The sequence below is a fragment of the Hipposideros armiger genome, unplaced genomic scaffold (genome assembly GCF_001890085.2).
Source record: "Hipposideros armiger isolate ML-2016 unplaced genomic scaffold, ASM189008v1 scaffold_205, whole genome shotgun sequence".
In the NCBI taxonomy this organism is placed as follows: domain Eukaryota; kingdom Metazoa; phylum Chordata; class Mammalia; order Chiroptera; family Hipposideridae; genus Hipposideros; species Hipposideros armiger.
The window spans coordinates 1,270,508-1,292,796 of NW_017731555.1; the positions used below are offsets into that span (position 1 = coordinate 1,270,508).

At 35.0% G+C, this 22,289-nt stretch overlaps 1 protein-coding gene across 1 annotated transcript in view; it reads left to right on the plus strand.

Annotated features, from left to right (window-relative positions):
- The window catches only part of CIRSR (corepressor of RBPJ and splicing regulator), a 28,239-nt gene continuing 5,950 nt past the window's right edge, over positions 1–22,289 (plus strand). Inside the window, exons 1-7 of the mRNA XM_019653722.1 lie at positions 1–160; positions 3,906–4,000; positions 6,309–6,382; positions 7,245–7,255; positions 7,345–7,409; positions 7,783–7,831; positions 8,663–8,780. Of these exons, the coding sequence (XP_019509267.1) occupies positions 89–160; positions 3,906–4,000; positions 6,309–6,382; positions 7,245–7,255; positions 7,345–7,409; positions 7,783–7,831; positions 8,663–8,780 (484 nt within the window). The 5' untranslated portion in view covers positions 1–88. The remainder of the gene's footprint in view (positions 161–3,905; positions 4,001–6,308; positions 6,383–7,244; positions 7,256–7,344; positions 7,410–7,782; positions 7,832–8,662; positions 8,781–22,289) is intronic.

Sequence of the window (22,289 nt, forward strand, 5' to 3'; positions counted from 1 at the left end):
CCACGAGAGACGCAGTTCCGGTTAGGCGGCAAGAGTTTGTTTACGTTGATCAGAGCTAGCGGCTACCTTCTGGAGCTCAGCCTCCAAGATGGGGAAATCCTTCGCCAATTTCATGTGCAAGAAGGACTTTCATCCCGCCTCCAAATCCAATATCAAAAAAGTGAGTAAGGGGAGCCGGGGAGGATGCTGGCCCTTGGCGCCAGGGTTCCCCGGGGCTGCTGGAAGTGAGAATGGTGGTGTCTGTAGGATCCCGAGGAGAGTCGCCTCTCCTCCAGGCCCAAAGCCCGGGTGTTCTCGCCCCGTCTTCCCTGCTGAGAAACTCGCTGACAGCACTGGCCCTCGACGTTTATTCTACGTCAGCCCGGAGACCAGCGGCCCCGTCTGCTCTGTCGGTTTTGTCAGCAAGAATGTAAATCCGTAAGATACGAAAAGACTGGTAATAGGGTTCCTCACGAGTTCCCTCGGCACGTTCTGGTTTTGTCTTGTGTGGGATCCCAGGGGTCACTGCTCCTGAGCGCTGCTATTCTGTAGAAAGAAAACTCCCTATTTATTTAAGTTAAGAAAGATCTTAAAAGGAAAATACACACACACACACACACACACACACACACACACATTTTCCTCATTTTATACCACCCGATAATGTAGCGTCTGTCTGATGACCTCCTTGAAGTTTGACTTTTTAAGTAATCAGTGACATATTCCAGCACAGTCACTTGTAGCCTTCAGACCTTGCACAGAATATTTAATATCCTTGATCCCAGTTTCCTAACCTATGACTAAGTTAACTACAAGTTACGAATGATCAGTATCAGTTGCCTTGACTTGTGCAATTGTTATGAGGATTAAATAAAATGGTGTAGATAAAGGCTTTGAAACAAAGTACCACCTAGGCTCTGCCCACCACATAGAGGGATGCTCGATAAAATCTTAACTGCTCCTACGTACATACTTATTCCTCAATAAGATGTTAATTGCCGCTACACACATACTTATTCTTAGCCTGCTCCTAAAATACAGGTGTTACCCAGAGTTTCATCCTTGTTCTCTATGTGCTTTCCTGAGCAATCACATCCAATTTCATAGTTTTAACTACCCCCCCTTAACTCATGACTTTTAAATCTACAGCCCCCTAGATCTCTCCCCCTAGCCCCAGGCACCTCAAGACAACTATATACTAGACAGATTCATCTTGATTACCTACAGGCATCTCAAAGCATCATATCCGAAGTGGAACTTATCTTTCATCTGAAATCCGTGCCTTTTAAACTTCCTATCTCATATGAGTAGGAAACATAGATAGTAACATGATCCTTGATGCAGTCACTCAAGGCAGAAATTCAAGATTCGTCCCTTTCCCACCACCCCTTTATCTAGTCAGCTAATAAATTCTATTAATCTTACCTCCCAAATGTCTCTTGAATCCTTCTCTCCTCTTTGTCACTGCTGCCTGTATCTTAGCTTAGACACTCATCATCTTTCACCTAGACTGTTATATTTCCTAACTGGTTTCTATGCCTCCAGCCTTGACTCTTCTCAAATGCATTCACTACATAGCAATCAAAATAGCTTTTTTTTTAATTTAGCAGCTTTACTGAAATATAATTTACATGTTATACAACCACCCATTTAAAACACACAATTCAGTGGTTTTTAGTATATTCATGAATTTGTGCAGTCATCACAATTTTAAAATATTTTTATAACCCCCTCGTCGCCCTCCCCCGCGAAAATAACTCATATCTGTTAGTAGTACCACCCCTTTCGTCCTTAAGACTCCCTCTTTTCCAGCCCTAGGCAACCACTAACCTGCTTTCTGTTTCTGTGGATTTGCCTATTCTGGACATTTCATGTAAATCATGAAATACGTGGTCTTCTGTGACTGGCTTCTTTTGCTTAGCATAATGTTTTCAAAGTTTATCCATGTTTTAGAATGTATCGCTATTGCATTCCTTTTATTGCTGAATGATTCCATTGTGTGGATATAGCATATTTTATTTGTCTCTTCATCAGTTGGTGAATATTTGGGTTGTTTCCACAGAGTAATCTTTTTAGAGCACAAATCTGATCTCTTCCCGCTCCTTATTAAAATACTATAGGATTAAGTCCAAGTAATCTGGCTCCAGTTTATACTTCCTTCTTTACCCCCTACTACCATTGTTCCACATCAGATTTTATACTCCAGTAATATCAAACTACTTAATTCTTATTTTATACCTGTGGGCCTTTGTCCTCCTAGTTGCTCCCTCTGCCAGTAATATCTTACCCTGTTTTTTCCTTGGCAAAATTTTGATCCTCTTCAAAACCCTGCGTAACATGTATGACCTTTCTTGTGTACGGGGTTATTTGTCGTGGCAGAATTGTGATGGTATAGCCCCACAACAGAATAATATTCAGCTCCCTTCCCCTAAATATATAAGAAAGCTTTTTGTTTACTGAGCCGGAAATGATTTCCATGGTACAGAATTTTATTTTATACATACTGTGTGTGTGTTTGTGTGTGTCTGTGTGTTACCATTTATGAAAAGAAAATATGTGTATGTTTGTTATATATATATTCTTTTAGCATATGTGCAGTAGAACATCTTTGGAAAGATATAGATATATAAGAAATGGATGACATTGGCTACCTGTGAATATAGTTACTTAGTTTTAAAAAATAAATAACTTTTTAAAACCGAAAGTTGCTGTAAAGCATTCCATTATACCAGCCTTCCTTCCTGCTCCCTAAAGTTAATCATTGTCTTGTTCTATTTCTTGTACATATCTTTTATCCAAATATCAAACTTTAGTGTTATTATTTATTTATACAATTCATATCTTTTTATTACGAATAGCTTAAACATATAGAAGAGTTAGTATGATTTTCTGTTAGCAGATTCTGAGATTAATATTCATTAGAATGTTATTAATATGTTAATAACTACCCCTTTTTGCTTCTAAAATTGAATAATGGCAGTCTTGCCCCACATCCTTCTCCCCCTACTTATCTGCCCCCACCCACAATTAATAATTATAATTTTATCAATGTAAGTATTTATCCTCGAATTTACCTTCTTAAGACTTAGCATGTTTGGAGAGAGCGTTTTGAATTACTGTTTATTTTGAATGATTGTCACACACTTTGTCCTTTATTTTAAAGGTGGTAGGAAGGTATTGATACCTTTTAAACCTGGAAATAACTTGATTAAATATCCTGCATAAGTTCTTTGGGCTTTTTACCTTCACCACTTGTATGATTTTGAGAATTTCACTTGGGACACAGTCAGTGTGCTATGTTGGTGTCCTTGAGAAGCCTGAGGCACCTCTTTCTTATCTCTCTTTTCTCTCGTCTCTTCCCTTTTTTTCTACAACTATCTTTCATTTCCTTTCCTTTTTCCCTCTTTCATCTCCATTTCTCCTCTCTCGGGGTGTCAGTGACATCCATCGGCATCCATGTCAACCCTACTGGTTGTGCCCTGTGTGTTTTCTAGTCGACAGAGTCCATGTAGAGAGGTGGTCTTTCTCCTCTCTGAAATAGCAGAGGGGCTGCATGCAAGAAGCTGTTGTGCTGGCGGTACTCAGAGTGGTTCTCAAGTTTGACATTCTGGCTTGAGAGTTTAGCTGTTTTGAATGGTTAGAGTTAAGAACTTGTATCAAGGCACAAATCAGACTTTTCAGCTTTATTTTATGATGTCACTATGAGCAAAATAGATTATGTTGTAAACTATATACAATAGCATTTTATATTTATTAGAAAAGAAAAGCAGGGGGAGAGGGGTTGTCACTTTGTGAGGGGTGAAAAGAATAACTATTGCATTGTTTTGTACACCTGAAACTAATAATATGAAAAAATAAAATAAAATTTAAAAAAGAAAGAAAAGAAAACTTCCTACTTAATTAAAATTTTTACACCACTAATTTAGGTATGGATGGCAGAACAGAAAATATCATACGATAAGAAGAAACAGGAAGAATTGATGCAACAATACCTTAAAGAACAAGAGTCATACGATAATAGGTAAGTAATTCCACTCTGCTAGTGATTTTAGAATAATCAATTGCATGAGAATGTTCCCTTACTGAATCATATATTAAATTAGCTTTTTTGAATTGAATGTCTCAATGATAGGATTCTATTCCTTGTGAACTGTCTTTACCATACTTGTAGATGGCCACTTTTTCCATCTTTACTCATAATTCACATAAAATACAGATTGATGCGACTTCATATACCGTTTATGAACTTAGACAAAGCTTAGAAGAACAATAAAAGCCTACACTCAAACTACTGAGACCTCAAAAGATATTTCTTCAAAAGACACTGAAATGAAGAGATGCACAGGACAGTTTCAAGAAGCAAAGTGAATTGTCCCTGCTTGGCCTGCATGTCATTGTCCTATTGATGGCAGGATTCCGGCTAGATTTCTTCATTGGTTTGTTCCAACAAAGTACCTGCCCTTCAGCTATTGTCATTTTTTTTCCAATTACAGTTGACATGTAATATTATTTTATACTAGTTTCAGGTATACAGCATAGTAGTTAGACATTTATGTAATTTACAAAGTGATTACTCCAATAAGTCTAGTACCCACCTAGCACTATACATAGTTATTACAATATCATTGACTATATTCCCTATGCTGTACTATACATCCTTGTGACTATTTTGTAACTACCAATTCGTACTTCTTAATCCTTTCACCTTTTTCACCCAGTCCCCCCAAGCTCCTCCCATCTGGTAACCATCAGTTTGGTCCCTGTATCTATGAGTCTGTTTCTATTTTTATTCATTTATATTGGTCTTTAGATTCCACAATACTGTGAAATCATACAGTATTTGTCTTTCTCTGTCTGACCTATTTCACTTAGCATAATACCCTCTAGGTCCATCCATCCATGTTGTCACACATGGTAAGATATCACTCTTTTTTATGGCCGAGTAATATTCCATTGTATATGTATCACTTCCTCTTTATTTAATTGTCTATTGAGACTGCTATTGTCATTTTATGTGTGTATTTGCAAGTCTAACCCTGAAGCCAGTTTCTCTTGGTTAATCAAGCAGGTGAATAGTTGTGCTTTAGTTACATGACCATATGCTTGCTCACTTCCACTCAGTCCTGTTTCTCATCAAAGTATGGAACACGAAATAATTACTACTACTCTTTTTAAAATGTAGTATATTGAGAGCAAAATTAAAGAAATAAAACTTTTAATTCAATTAAGTACTTTTCTCACTAATTTTATTTAATTTGTTTAAATTTTATTGAGTGCCTAGTTCATGGAAGACAACAAATGGTGTTGTAGGGACCTATAAAAGTGTGATACATAGTTTCTCTCTACCCTCAAAAAAATCTAATAAGGGATATGTAGTTCAAAGTTGAATATCATAACTGACATATTAAAAACACACTGCTTTAAAAACTATAGCATGCTAATATAAGACAAAATAATTCCATTTTGGATAACAAGGTAAGACTTCATGAAAGAGGCGACATTTAAGCTGAACTATAAAGAATGATAAAGATTTAGATTAGTGGTACTCAACCAAGGGCTATTATTGCCCTCCAGGGGACATGTGGCAATGTTTGGACACATTTTTTATTGTCACAACTCGGGTTGGGTGCTACCAGTATCTAGTGGGTGGAGACTAGGCATGCTGAAAAACAGCCTACAATGCACTGGACAGCCCCACACAACAAAGAATGACCTAATCCGAAATGTCAATAGCACCACTGTTGAGAAACCCTGATTTACATGTAGTAAAAGCTTGTTAAATATCAGCACAATGGGAAAGTAGAGAGGGTGTTGAGGAAAAGGCCAAATAGTTGAGTTAGACCAATAAAGAGATAGTGGAGGTAGAAAAGTAGGTTTGCAACAGATCATAATGTGTTTATTCTTTATCTTAAAAAAGAGTTATTTTCCTTCCCTTTGTAATTAATATTTGAAACAAATATCCTGTTTCTCCTGGAACTTTTGCCTACTAATTTTAGCGTTCGTTGGTGGATCTTGCCTGTGTCAGTTATTACTGTGGTATTCTAATGATGATTTTCTATTTCTCTCATTCCCTCTACATTTTTTAATTTGATTTCCTCTGGAAAGAAGAATTTTCGTTTTCCCTCATTTAATTATTTAATCATTTATTTCTATCACTGTGGACTCACAGATATTTCAGATGTCATCTAATGACTAGAGTTAAGTTTTGAAATTTTATCTCTAACAAAAATATTTTATCTTAATTCCCTTAGGGTTTTTGGAGATTGGGGGACAGTTATTATGTAATTTTTTCCTCCTACATAAAATTAACTTTGTCTTATTTTATTTAGATTGCTTATGGGAGATGAACGTGTAAAGAATGGCCTTAATTTCATGTATGAAGCCCCACCAGGAGCTAAAAAAGGTACTCACCTCATTTCCTTTTTTTTTTAAGTCTTTGATATGTTTGCATTTAAAGTTTGAGAACTGTTATGACAGACATTTTTTAAAAGTTGCTCTTCATCTTTTAAAATTGGTATTATTCCAAAAGATAATTTTTTAAAATAGTGTAATCAATACAATAAAATAAATAAAAATGTTTGTCTAATCTATTAATATTTTATGACTTATCCTTTGGAAAGGAAAAAAATCTCAACATTAGCAGAGGTGTATTTATTTTATAATTTATGTATCTATCATTAGTCTTTTTTACTGAATATACTTGTAAATGGAAAGCATAATATTCATTGTCAATGAAAAATATAAAAGTTTAAAAATTAGATATTAACATGCTTATTAAATACTATCTCTTGGGCCGGCCGAGTGGCTCAGTTGGTTAAGAGCTCACTCAAGAGTTTGAGCTCTGAGCAACAGCAGTTTGAGTCCCAGCCGGAGCTGAGCAGCCACTGAGCTGCCAACAGGTGGCAGGATGGCTCAGCTAAAAATAAATAAATAAATAAATAAATAAATAAAATAAGAGTTTGAGCTCTGAACAACAGCGGTTCGAGTCCTGGCCCGAGTTGAGCTGCTGCTGAGCTGCCAACAGGTAGCAGGATGGCTCAGCTAAAAAATAAATAAATAAAGTAAATACTGTCTCTTATTTAATATTGTATTCTATCCTTCAGTGATTTCAATTATGTGAAAGTAAAACAACCAAACCAATAAATTCTTACAAATTATAATTAAATACCATGATATCATAGTGTAGTATATGATGTGTGATAGTTTTATAAAGTTTTTAACTTGATCTGTGTTTTTTTCCCCCATTATTTTGATGTGCAATCAAGAAAACAAAGAGGTAAAGTACTGTTTTCTGTGTTTGAATTTATTTGCAATGGACTGTAATTTTATGGAAAAACTGAAAGACTTTTTAATGAACATTTTTAGAAAGAAGAAATAGAAGGAGAGACTGAATACAAATTTGAATGGCAGAAAGGAGCCCCACGAGAAAAGTAAGAACTGGTTTTCTTTTAAGATAAAATGTTAAATTTATCTGATATTCCATCTTACATTGCCTTTTCATTAAGTAAAGAAGGCATCTAATATGAAAAAGTATTTTCAATGATTTGTCATATGCAATTTGTGTAATCATAGTCTTTAGTTTATTTTTTTCATTTTTTTAAAAATTGCAAATCATCAGATTGGACACTTAATAACAAAGTGGTGTTTGGAAATATTAAATAGATTTTATATAGATCTATATATTTTTTGCAGTTATACATTTTGTCATGTACTTAGAACTATAAGACTATTTTTCAACATAACTGCTGCTTAGTTTATTAAATTATTCTTAATATTGTGTTTGTACATTTTTCTATTTAATAGATATGCCAAAGATGACATGAACATCAGAGATCAGCCCTTTGGTATTCAGGCAAGTGACACATATTTTACTGTGTAAGAATAATTTTTATTTAATAAATACTTTTTTATATTGTCCAAAATATATTTAAGCTGAAAAAGGGCTCTATGGTTTATACTTACATCAGATAATAGAAGGAGTAGGGGAGAAAACATTAAACGAAATAGTCTGATAAAGATAGGAATCAAAGTTTTGTTGTGAGGGCTATAATGATAATGGTCCCTGCAGTTTTCAAAGAATTTGGAAAATTAGCTCAAGGTCAAGAAAAGAGGTAAAACTATTTGTTTAGAACCAGGATAGACTATCACCAGAGAGACAGATCCTCGTTATAAATACAGTGTTTGGAGCACTGCCCTGCTTACTCATTTGCATATTGCCTGGCTATTTTCCTGCTACATGGGCGGAGTTGAGTAGTTGCAATAGAGACCTGTGGCCCATAAAACCTAAAATATGCACTCTCTGGCCCTTTACAAAAAGTTTGCCAACCCCTGGTTCAATAACATTGAACTTAACTTTAAAGGTTAACTTTTTAAAATTAGAGAATTTAAGATTAAGCCATGACATAATTCTTTTTTGGTGTTTTACTATTTCTTTTTTGGATAACAATTGTTTTATCACCACCAAGTAAGAGTGAAAAAGAAAAAGGTTTAGCTTAGCTTTTCGGTAGAATTTATAATAAAAGAATTTAGTATTTTTGTTAAATTACCAAATATAGAGTCTCTTCCCCTGGAGATCTTTTAAAAATTAGAGTAATGTAACTTAAACATTAGAAAAGAGTAGGGAGTGGAACATTGGTTTAATTCTTAGTTTTTTAATATCAAAATAATGTTCACTATTTCTCAGGTTCGAAATGTGAGGTGCATTAAATGTCACAAATGGGGTCATGTCAACACAGATCGAGAATGTCCTTTGTTTGGTCTTTCTGGAATCAATGCAAGTTCAGTTCCCACTGATGGCTCAGGTAGGCACAAGACATGATTTATTTATTTGTTTGTTTTAGATTTTAGGTTGAGGACAAACAAGGAAAAATAAAAGAACATTTTTCTTTAATCTCTCTGGATATTGTTTTATTTTGATTTGGGTTTGGTTGCAGTTTTTGAACTAAGGCACATTCCCAAAACATGATGATTAACAGGAAACTCTGATCATATGTTTTGAATTTGAAATGCTAAATTTTAGAATTAAATTTAATGTTTCTATCCAGGGGCCCAGTGAACTTGATTTTAAAAGTAAAAGATATATTAAAAATAGTTTATCATGTTAGTAACCTAATAATAGAAGGAAGAAATGTTTATTTCTCCTAATAATGTCCTCCTGAATTATGAAAGTAGGCTGGACTAGAGGCCTTAATCTCCTCATTTTAGTTCAAAGATAAAATCAAAACTGAGTTCAAAAGATAACTGTTAAAATTGCCTTTTACTTGAAAATTATTTACTTTCTTGCATATTATGCCTGCTTAAGAAAAATTGTTCTAATTTGGTTTGTATTATTTAGGTTCTTTTTATAAAAAGATATTAAAACCGAGCGTTTTAACTTAAATTTATCAGTGACTTGTTAGTATATTACTGAGACAGCCACACTTATCCAACTATAATGCATAATAAAATAAATAGAAATAACCTGCTTAACCCTATAACGTTAAGCAACGCATTTCACTTTTATGAGCTTCCAACTCATTTTAAAATAAGGATGATAGTATCACTCAAAAGATTTTTAGCGTTTTTAAGCAGCTATAAAACCTTTTTTTTCTTTTATTTTTAATTTTTTTTTTAAATAAATTTATATGCAACCCAGTATATAGAACATGTAAAGGCAGAGCTGCTCTACCAAATCAAATGCTCTGGGCATAAAGCCCCATCCTTAGCTCACCTAGGCCTCTGATGCACCTCTTTAGATTCCTGATGGCTTCCACTGCCACCTCTGAGCCCATGGTTCACCCTTAATCAGCATATGACCTTCAGCCTCTATTCTAGTTAGAGATCCTGCATCCTTTCAGCAGGCCAAATGCAGGCTGCAGGATTTAAGACTGCCAGTTCTCGAGTTAGGAGCTTAGGAATTGGATCCCTTATCAAGTTTAATACTATTTCTTTAATGGTGTTAATGGATGTCAGAATGGGTAGAGGAAGCATACAGATAGAAAAATTCCTGAAAGGAGATAGACCAAAATATTAACAGTGGTTATACATTTATAATTTTTAAGTATTATTTTAAATGGATGAAAAATGGTACATAGAAATTATTTAAAATTGTATCGCTTGGTTATACCTTTAAGTTTGACCTGAATTTAGCGGTACCACTTAACTAACACTAATAGAAACCCTTAAACGTTTCTCAAAAACAAAATTGAAACTCTGCTATATCAAATGTGAAGGCACATAATAATGATGTCATATTCTAAATTTGAATGCAATGAAAAACAAACTGGCCAATTTCCTAATCCACTTGAATCCAGATTGAAGCTAAAAAATCTTTTCATTTAAAAAAATCACCCATTGAATAATGTCTCACCAGTGAATAGAGATTATTTTTGCAATAAGGCAATTTCAGTGGATGTGGTTATCATGGGATAATCACACCCCTGGGGTACAGCCTTGTGCCTGTAATCTCCCAGGAGTGTAATTATTTCATGGTAACTGTACCCCCTGGTGTTGCATTATTTCTATTATGAAATTTTTAGTTTAGTATATAAAGTAACTTACTTTGATCACTGGAAACTGCAAGGTGCTGTTAGAATGTTCCAGCTGTGAGGTTTACAGAGACCAGCTATAAGATTTACTTCTCCTTTACAAAGTTAAATTAGGCAATCAAAATGCTTCTTTTGGCTAAGCTGGTTTAGAATATCTTTTCTACTGATGAGAGCATCTAACTTTATAAGTTTTCATCCATTCTAGATACATCAAAATTATATGTAAAACTTGCAAGCTTCAGTGGTGACTGAATTTTTATGAAATATTTTTATATTACAATATAATTAAATGGCCTGTCCACTTGCTTTTTATCTGTACTCTGTGGCCCTTAGTCTTATCATTGACTCTTACCATTTGTCACTTGTTTTTAATGTATATTGAAATTAATTCTGTTTTTAATCTACAGTGGGGTTTTCAACAAAGCATGTAGGATTTTTTTGGTTTTTTGGCTTTTTTTTTTTTTTAAGATTTTTTTTGGGGAATTGGGGGAAGGGGAACAGACAAGTTGCTATCTTTTTGTTCTTCAGTCTAGTTATGGGAGGACATTGCTTCACTGGCCCAAGTTGGCACCATCATTGCGCTGTTCCCAGGCGAGGCAGATCAGTCAATGGCTTCTGGATGGCCGCTCACTGCGGCTGCTGGCTGCTCACGCTGGCTGCTGGCTACACACGGTAGCCCATGGTAACCCACTGCAGCAGGGGCTGCACCCTACGCCGTCCCCGACTCCCGGCATCCCAGCTCCAGGTTGAGCTGTTGTTCAGCATCTTAGCTGTGGAGGGCAGCGTCACTGGCCCTCATGTGGGATCCAAACCGGGGCCCTCTGGTGTCCCAAGCCAGCTCTTAACCAACGCGCCTCTCGGCCAGCCCTTTTTTGGCTTTCTTAATAGATTTAATGGTTACACATATCTATATGCCTTCTACTTAATCTTTTTCTTTGTTTTGACTGTCTTATGTTTTTTCTTAGACTTTATTTTTAGAGCAGTTTTAGGTTCACAGCAATATTGAGAGGAAAGTACAGAGATTTTCCATATACTACTGCCTGCCAAAATGCATAGCCTCCTTCATTTTCAACATTCCCTATGAGAGTAGTACCTTTGTTACAATTGATGAACCTACATTGACACATTATCACCCAAAGTCCATAGTCTACCTAAGGGTTCACTCTTGATGTACATTCTGTGGGTTTGGACAAATGTATAATGATATGTATTCTTCATTATAGCATTATGCAGAGTAGATTTCACTGCCCTAAAAATCCTCTATGCACTGCCTGTTCATTTTTCCCTCTCCTCCAATCCCTGAAACAATTGATCTTTTTACTATCTCCATAGTTTTGCGTTTTCCTGAAGCTCATACAGCTGGAATCTTACAGTATGTAGCCTTTTCAGATTGGCTTCTTCCACTTAGTAATAAGCATTTATGTTGCCTTCGTGTCTTGTCATGGCTTGATAGCTCATTTCTTTTCAATGCTGAATAATATTCCATTGTCTGGATGGACCACAGTTTATTCATCTATTCACCTATTACTGAAGGGCATCTTGGTTGCTTCCAAGTTTGGGCAATTATGAGTAAAGCTGCTATAAACATGCATGTACAGGTTTTCATTTGGTCACAAGTTTTCAACTTCTTTGGGTAAATACTAAGGAGCGTGATTGCTGGATCGTGTGGTAAGAATATGTTTACTTTTATAAGAAACTGCCAAACTCTCTTCCAAAATAGCTATACCATTTTGCATTCCCATCAGCAATGAATGAGAGTTCCTGTTGCTCCATATCCTCGCCAGCATTTGGCATTGTCAGTGTTACCAATTTTGTCCATTCTAATAGGTGTATAGTGGTATCTCGTATTCATTTGCATTTCCCTGATGACATATAATGTAGCACATCTTTTCGTATTTGCCATCGATATATCATCTTGGTGAGGTGTCTGTTAAGGCCTTTGGATCATTTTTTTAAATTGTGTTGGTTTCTTGTTGTTGCCTTTTAAGAGTTCTTTGTATATTTTGAATATCCTGTCCCAAATATCCTTTATCAGATGTGTCTTCTGCAAATGTTTTCTCCCAGTTTGTAGTTTGTCTTTATTTTCTTGAGCAAGTGTTTTTTAAAAAGCTTTATTGAGTTATAATTTACATACCATACAGTTCACCCATTTAAAGTATACAATTCAGTGGCTTTAATTCAATGGCTTTGAATTCATATATTCACCGAGTTGTACCTCCATCACCACAGTCAGTTTTAGAACATTTTCATTTCCCCAAAAGGAAACTCCACACCCCTCAGCCCTCACCATCCAGTCTTCAGTCTCCCTCAACCCTAGGCAACCACTAATGTACATTTTAGTTTTCTTCTAGATTGCCCATTAAGGACATCTCATATAAATGGAATCATACAACATGTAGTAAAGAAAGTGGTTTTAATATCCCTTTCTTTGCCTTTAAATTTTACATTTTAACACAATTAAAATGCCTGGCTTTCCCCTACCCAAAAATATTTACCTTCCAGCGTCCTCTCCCCATGGAGTCTGTCTGGACATGTCACCCTCCTTGCACACTGATTTGCAACAATATGCACAGAGTATTTATTGTTAACCAAGGAAGCTCACCCAAGCTGTTTAGAGTTTTTATTAGAGTTTAATTACATAGGCATGATTGATGGAATCATTCACTGGCCATGTGGTTGAACTCAATCTCTAGCCCCTCTCCCTTTCCCAGAGGTCAGGCTACCATATGACTCAAAGACCCAACCCTCTAACCACATGATTAGACTTTCTGGTGTGTTCAGCCCTACCCTGAGTCATCTCCATAGTAAAACCGATCTAGAGGCTCACCATGATCACCTCATTAACATAAATTTATGAGGTCTCACCATGAATAACAAAGATAATCCTGTCATTTGAGGATTTAAAGGCTCACTCCCAGGAACTGGGAACAAAAGCCAGCCAAAATTTTTATTACACAGCAGTTGTATTTTCATTTTCACTTAGTTCAAAATATTTTTTTAATTTCTCTTGAGACTTCTTTGACCCATGTGTTATTTAGAAGTGTATTGTTTAATCTCCAAATATTTCAGAGGTGTTCTGGCTGTTTTTCTGGTACTGGTTTCTAGTTTAATTTCATTTTGGTCTCAGAGCATTCTTTGTCTGATTTCTTTTATGTTGGTTAAGGTATGTTACATGGCCCAAAATGTGGTCTGTCATGGTGAATGTTCCCTATTAGCTTGAGAAGAATGTGTCTTCTGCTGTTGTTGGATGAAGTAGTCTATAAATATCAACTAGACTTTGTTGATGGATGATGCTGTTCAGTTCAACTATATCCTGTTGTTTTCCTGTCTGCTGGAACTGTCCATTTCTAACAGGGGAATTGAAGGTTCAGCTATAATAGTGGATTTGTCTGTTTCTAAAAACATTTGTATCAGTTTTTGCTTCACGTATTTTGATGCCTTTTTGTTAAGTGCATAAGGGGTTGTTAAATCTTCTTGGAGAATGAAATGAACTCCTTTTCATTATGTAATTCTCTTTATCCTTGATAAAGTGTCCTTGGTCTGAAATCTCCTTTGTCTGAAATTAATATAGATACCTTGCTTTATGTGATTACTGTTAACATGGTATATTTTTCTCCATCGTTTAATACTTTTTTTTTTAATTGGGGAATAGTGTGTTTTTCCAGTCAAATAGTTGTTTCCATCTAGTTGTGGAGGGTGCAGCTCACTGGCCAATGTGGGGATAGAACCAGCAACCTTGGTGCTACGAGCACTGCACTCTAACCAACTGAGCTAACTGGCCGCCCACTCTCCCTCCTTTTAATTTATCTATGTCTTTATATTTAAAGTGGGTTTCTGGTAGACAGCATGTAGTTGGGTCTTGTTTTTTATCTATTATTGACATAATTGGATTAAGATCTGCCATATTTATAATTGTTTTTTATTTGTTGCCCTTGTTCTTTATTTTGTTTTGTCTTCCACTCTTCTGCTTTCTCTGATTTTAATAGAGCATTTTACATAATTTCATTTTCTTTTCTCTCTTAGCATATCAGTTATACTTATATAGTTTTCAATTTAGTGGTTGCCCTAGAATTTGCAGTATATGTTTACAACTAATCTAAGCCTACTTTCAAATAACACTGTACCACTTCACAAGTAGTGCCAGAACCTTATCATAGAGTAAATCAATTCCTATTATATAACACAATTCCTTCCTCCTATCCCTTACAACATTGCTGGCATATATTTCATTTATCCATAAGCTATAATTATTCAGTATATTGCTACTATTATCATTTTGAACAAGATGTTATCTGTTAGATCACTTAAGAATAAGAAAAATAAACTATTTTATCTTACTTTTATTCCTTCTCAAATGCTCTTCCTTTATGTAGATCCAAGTTTCTGATCTATGTCATTTTCCTTCTCTCTGAAGAACTTCTTTCAATATTTCTTATAAGACAGGACTACTGGTGACAGATGCCTCAGTTTTTGTTTGTCTGAGAAAGTCTTCATTTCTCCTTTACTTTTTTTTTCCCCCCTTCCTTTACTTTTGAAGGATAATTTTACTGGATACAAAATTCTATGTTGGTGGGTTTTTTCTTTCAACATTTTAAATATTTCGCTCCACTCTTGCTTGCATGGTTTAAGAGAAGTCTGATGTAATTCTTATCCTTGTTCCTCTGTAGGTAAGGGTTTCTTCTCCCCGCCCCCCAGCATCTTTCAAGATTTTCTTTTCATCGCCCCCCCCAGCATCTTTCAAGATTTTCTTTTCATCTTTGATTTTATGCAGTTTAAATATGATATTTCCTAGGTGTAGGCTTTTTATGTTTTTCTGCTTGGTGTTTTCTGAGCTTCCTGGATCTGTGGTTTGGTATCTATCATTAGTCTTGGGAAATTTCAGCCATTATTATTTCAAGTATTTTTTCTATGCTTTTCTCTCTTCTCCTTCTGGTATTCCTGTTGTTAGTATGTTACACCTTTTATAATTGTCGCACAGTTCTTCAATAGTCTGGTTTCCTTTTTTTTTTTCTCCCATTTTCTTTTTCTTTGCTTTTTAGTTTGGGAAGTTTCTATTGACATATCTTAAAGCTCACTGATTCTTTCCTCAGCCATGTCCAGTCTAGTGATGAGCTCATCAAAGGCATTTTTTATTTTTATTAGCATTTTTTATTTCTAGCATTTCCCTTAGATTCTTTCTTAGAGTTTCCATCTCTCTGCTTACATTACCCATGTGTTCTTGTATGTTGTCCACTTTTTCCATTAGAACCCTTAGCATATTTATCTTAGTTATTTTAAATTCCCAATATGATAATTCCAGAATCTCCTTCAAAGCTGAGTCTGATCCTGATGCTTGCTTTGTCTGTCCAGACTGTGGTTTTTGCTTATTAGCATACTTGCTGAATTTTTTGTTGAAAGCCAGACATGATGTATCATATCAGGTAGATGGAGCTGAGGTAAATATGCCTTTAGTATGAGGTTTTATGTTTATCTGGCTAGGAATTAGATTGGGTTTACTGTTGTTTGTTGCTGTAGATGTCAGAGGCTACAATTTCTTCTAGTGTCCTTGTTTTTGTCTTCCCTGTTATCTTTGGGTTTCCCTAGAGACTCCTTTAAGAGTCTGAGTCTTCCTTCAGTTGTAATCCCTTGTTGTTATTATACAGGATCCCTGTTGATGTGGTGGTAAAATATGGGGGGAGGGGAAGCAGTCTAATCCTATGCCGAGGTCTCACTCTTTTAGTGAGCCTGTGCCCCTGGGCTGTAAGCTTCACAGGTACTCCTTAGTGTTTTTCCCCTACTTCTCAGCTTTTTTTCCCCATGTTGGTTAGGCTCTGATAAAATAGTTTCCCTTAAGGGTTAGCATTTGTTCAGGACAACAAAATGCTCTGGGCATATTTCAAAATGGTTATTTTTCCCTTCCCACTGTTGGAAGGTAAGTACAAGGGGATTGTTCTTTGATGTTCATAGTGAGAACCTGGTAGGGCGCCTGGAAGTAAAACTCACAGAAGTGTGGCGAGTCCCATTAAGGTTGGGCCCCGGGAGTTTTTACTCTCTCAAGCTAGCTCTTACTCAGTCTCCAACAATAATCAGGTATCCTTTAAGTAATCCTACCAGTTGCTGGCTCCACTGATAATTTCTGGTCTTGGTAAACTGTCGCCATTTGCCCGATGACCTAAATAGATCTCAGAAGATTTGTTGATTTTTCACTTTTTCCAGCTTTTTTCTTATCATGAGGTTGGAATGACTTTCAAGCCTTCTATATATTGGATTGTAAACTCAAAAGTTGTAAAAGCAACATAAAAGTGAATAAACATTGCGTCCAGATTTGTTAACATTAGTTTCACATTGTCCTAGTTATTTGACTTTTGGTTTTTTAAGCTTAAGTTACCATATATTTAAACTTACTTTGCTATTTTTTAAAACTTAGCTATAATTTAAAAAATATTTGGAACTAACTCAATGTGATTTTACATGTTTAATAAAAGTAAATTTCAAATACCAAATGATATCACTGGATAGATAATCTTGACATGTACAAAATTTCTTTTTCTTTATTACGTCTCATTGTGAGATCCAGTAACACCACAAATGGCCACAATGATGATAGGTACTTAATGTTTCAAGTGTCTCTATCCAGTCTTGTTTACATCATAGCTTTTAGTGTGTTTAAACAATACGAAAATGAATAAATAGTTTAAATTGAGGAAAGAATTATTTTACACTTGTTGCAAAGATTTGTTTGCATGTCAATGTTCTTTTCCTTGCCTAATTTTCCCTAACTCTTGATTTAATTTTTCTTGGAGAATTTTATACTAATAGAAGTGTTCTGTAACAGAGCACCCACATGCTGCTCCTCCGTCTTTTCATCAGTCTTTCATGTTGAAGGCATTTTTATTGCTTGAGAGCATGTTTGGGAAATTTAACAAAATAATTGTCTGATCATAAGCTTTGCTAGAAAGACACCTGGAAGCATGCTGGAGGGACTTTATGTAGAAAAAAGGTGGTAAACTTAGTTGCCCTCTGGCAAATCCCCCTGAATCTGTTACGGAGTTCCCTCATGCAACTCCTTAAAGAAGCTGAATCCTCTCAGCATAGCAACTAGAAAGCCCTGCATCTGATGGCAGAATTTTTTAAATCCTCCAACATAATTCTACTGCAGAAAAACTATTTGTGTTATCAGAATCTCATTAAAGTTAAACTCCCAAAATAAGCAGATATTAAAAACTAACAAGTAAAGGGTTGACTTCACAATAAAGAAGTGAATTTAGGCACTTCTCTCCTTTACAATATGTAGTTGATCAGTCAGGAACCAAAACTTTTTTTAATGCATGAGAAAGCTAATTAGCTGAAAACTAATATTGACCTACCAAAGAGATTATTCAGTAAACTTGTCAAGTCAGAGTGTTTCAAAGATCAAAATGATGCTCTTGATTAGTACTTTAAATTCTGGCTATTTTAAGTGATTACCAACGGTTAAGTCATTTCGACTATTTATAAGCACTATAATTCCATGATTAAATTTGTTGTTAGATGGCTATGCCTTGAAATTCCATTGATATTAACAAATTAATTGCAATCCTATTCTTTTCAGTAAATAATTCTGCTATGTGTTAAAGGCACGTGGGGCTAGTGGAGGTTAGACCTCCCATAATTTCAAAGAGGTATTATGATTCTCAGATCACAGTCATAACTCTCTTTTATATGACTTCCTATTAACATCATTCCATCTACTCAAGGTCTGCCAGCTTCAAGTAAAGGAAATTAGCTAGTGATTACCTGGGGAAAGGAGAATGAATGAAATGTAGTCCTCCTAGTAAATATTAATTCTTCTACTCAAATCAAACTAATGAAGTTCACATGAACCTTCGTCATGTTCCACTACTTAGAATGCCCTACTTTTACCTTTTCCTAAATCCTGTGAGAGTTCGAAAATTAAACTCAGTTTCTAGTTCTTTCCTGGCAAGTATAAGCTTTTCTGAAATAGGAACTGTATCTTATTTATCTTTGTATCCCCAATGCCTTGCACAATCTACATGCTTAGTAAATAATAGTTTAGTGAGTGAATGGAAAGGCTCTGCTAACTATTCTGAACATCACTATTTATCATCCTCTTCTGAATATATCTTATAACAAATCTATAATTTATATTTTTCCTGTTCTTTCATATGAACCATTTTTCCCCAAAAGATTATAGGCTTGAAGGAAGAAACCCAAGTTCTCTTATTCTTTCTCTCTCAGGTACTTAGTGAGATAAAATAGTAAGCCTTCAATAATACATACTGATTTTTAAAATCAATTTCTGAGTTGTATGAGTACTAGGGACGAAACGGTTAAAATTCCCTATGCAGGACTCTCTCCGTAGTTAGAGATATGATATAGAAATGTAATAAGAATCTATAGTAACATAGTCATTCAGTAATTACTGTTGACTGATTTAAAATATCATGTGCAACTTTTATTTTTTTAAGTAAAACACACTGGTCTTAAGTGGAGAGTTTGAGTTTGACAAATGTATGCACCTATGTAACCAATTTCTCTAACAAGATACAGAGCATAGACCATTTCAGTCATCCTAGAAAATACCCTCTGTCCCTTCCAAGTTGGCCTCCTGCACCCACAACCACTATTCTAATCTCTAATCCCATGTATTAGTTTTACCTGTTCATGAACTTCATATAAATGGAATCATACACTATGTGCTCATATTCTTTTGTGTCTGACTTCTTTGACTCAACATAATATTTTTGAGGTTGTGTAACTTTTCAAGATCATTCATATTCTCATAACTTGCTTAAAACATAGTACTAACTTCTAATACTTCATGTTCATCACAACACATGTTCTTATTTATTGGGGTGATATTGGTTAATAACATTATAGAAGTTCATCTGTGTGATTCTATACTACATCATCTATATCTTGCATCGTGTGCTTACCACCCAAAGTCTGGTCTCCCTCCATCACCATATAACAAACAATTTTTCTTAGTCCTCTAGAGCTATGAATTCACTTTATTATATCTATGTGTGTCGTCATTGAAGTATTTGTATATAAGTTAAGTTGAAAATGTAAGTAATCAAATATAAGTCTTTAGCTGTATCAATTCTGTAAAGCTAGGTGGTTTTTAATAAAGTGTTTTCTACTAGCATACAATAAGGGCAGTTTCATCTCTCTTTGCTTTTGTGTATTTTCCAGACACATAGACTAAAATGAATGTTTAATTTTCCTTTGCATTGTATGCTTTAATAGAGATCAAATTAGCTGTCTTCAGTGTGAACTTGGGATAAGGGCAATAAGAAACCCTATTGTTCCCAGCCTCCACTAAGACGAGCTGGAGTATGTCAGGAAAATTCCCAGTATGGAGCAGCTTTATTACAATTCAGTACAATTGGTTCTTGCATAACCTTTAGAAAATCATACATAAAACATTCTCATCTATATAAATAAAAATCACCCACACACTTTATTAATAGCTTTGTTCGCTTTTTCGCTGGGACTTGTGCTGCATGTTCCTACTGTGCTCCCTTTTTTAGTCTTTTTTTAAGATAACTTTCTATAAGCGTTCTTATAAGCAAAAAGGTTAGGTAATATTAGGTATCATATGCACGTGTGAGGTAATTCTTGATAATTCCCACCAGACACAGATCTTTCTCGATCATGTACTAGAATTCCTACCTCTAAGTGTCTTTTTTACAGTTAGTGACAGGGAGTGACTTTTTCACTAGATTCAGTCAATTTAACTTGAGGAAAGAAAAAAGGAAAGAAGGTTGTACTTCCATGGAAATAAGAATCATAATATATTTTATTTGTGATAATGTCTGGGGGGGGTTATTTTAAAAACACACATTTTTAAGGTTATCCCACTGTTACTATGACTACAATGAATACATGGTGAAGGCGGGAGCATAGCAGGTGAAATCTCAGCCTTTTTCTTAGTCTAGTTCATTAGCCAGAAATGTGGTTTTTTTTGTCAGGTGTCATTTCCTCACTTCAGACTTTATGAGACTCCATGTATTCCCCCAAAGTATGTGGTGTAAAAAATACCAAAATAATTTAATTATAAGTCTCTAGCTCTAACTATAGGAAGCATAAGGGATAGAAGACTGTATTAAATGACATCACTATTCAGAACAGGACAAATGACATGGTTTCTTCAACAAATGAAATTAATAAGAAGGAAGGGGAGAAGGTGGCTAAACTTTCTTAGGTTAAGAGACTTAAGATATGTGTCAATTATACGTCAGTTTAAAAAAAAAAAAAGACTTATGAGATATATGAACCAAATGCAGTATTTGGACCTTGTTTGGATCCTGATCTGAACAAACCAACTATAAAAAGATACTTTTGAGACAATTGGGGAAACCTGAATGTTGACTGGATATTAAATGGTATTTTAAAACCGTCAGTATTGATAGGTGTAATAAAGATGTTAGGGGTTTATTTTTAAGAAACAGTCCTTATTTGTTAGATATTTATATATCTTGAGATTTCACTTAAAATACTCTATAAAAAAGAAAGTTGGAGGTAATAGATAAAACAAGAATGGCAAAACATTGATAATTATTGAAGCTGTGTGATGAGTACATAGGGTTCATTACATTATTTACTCTAGGTTGGAAATTTTCCATAATATAAAGTTATTAGAATACACACACAATGAGAAGGGAAAAAATTGATCACCACTGTAATAGCAAACAAAACTATATTCACTTTAGGAATCTCAGTTTCAGCAAACAGTAGTGTCCTATAAATTAAATTGCTTTAAATTTGGGGGAAGGAGGGGAAGGCATTTCTAGTAGCCTTACCTAACCTACAACTTAGTGCCCTCTCTTCTCCCACCAAATACTGTAAAACTGTAGAGGGTAATTCTTCGTTTGAAAGAAATTATGAACTTTGAATGGAAGATATATCTGTCCTTAGGAAGAGCAGATGGACCTAGTGCTAGCAGGGAAACACAAAAGCGTCTGCTTTCAGCATTAGCGTTCCTCCTGTGCCATTTCTGGGATTCACCTGGGACTGCTGTCCTCTAATTGTGATGTTGCCAATATAGCCTAATGGTCAGAACTTTTGATTTCCCATATTATTTTCTGATAAAAATACCTATTTTACTACAGAACATTTTTTACCTTCCATTGCTTCTGCTTTGTTCTATAAAAATGAATACTGTCAATGAATAGATTAAAGATTAAACCCTTTACAAACATAACTTTGTACAGCATAATTCACCTTCTGGGAATTTTTTTTTTCCTGAGACATTGATTTCATGGTATTTTTCTAATAAAAAATAGCCTGGGTCTAATCCAGACATAGCACTAAATACCATAGTTACAATCAGTACTTTTGATGCTTAACCATATCACAACAAAGTTTCCCAATTAATGAGTGTTAAAAACAGTTTCTTCAGTGGACTTGTTTTTGTAGGTACTTTGGTTTTCCTACTATGGCTGCTTAACCCAGCCTGAATGAAAGGATCTAGAAAGGAGCCCTCACAAATCTACATTTTAAAATAAGTCCCCTTTTTCTGAATTATCTAGAATTATTCTGCCATAGCAATTTAAAGAGTAAACCAACTACTCTTGAGCTCCCAACTCCATCTGTAATTTAAAGTATTAGGGTACCATACATAAAAGTAGTAATTTACACATTTGTAGTTTTTTTTCAACATATCTACATATTCTATTATTTCAACTAAATTTTGAGTTCTCAGAAAGCAGGAGTCATTTCTGTCAATTTAACTGTACATAGCCATTGTCACAATAGCATGAAGCTATAAAGACACCCTGCTAAATATATCTTAATTAAACC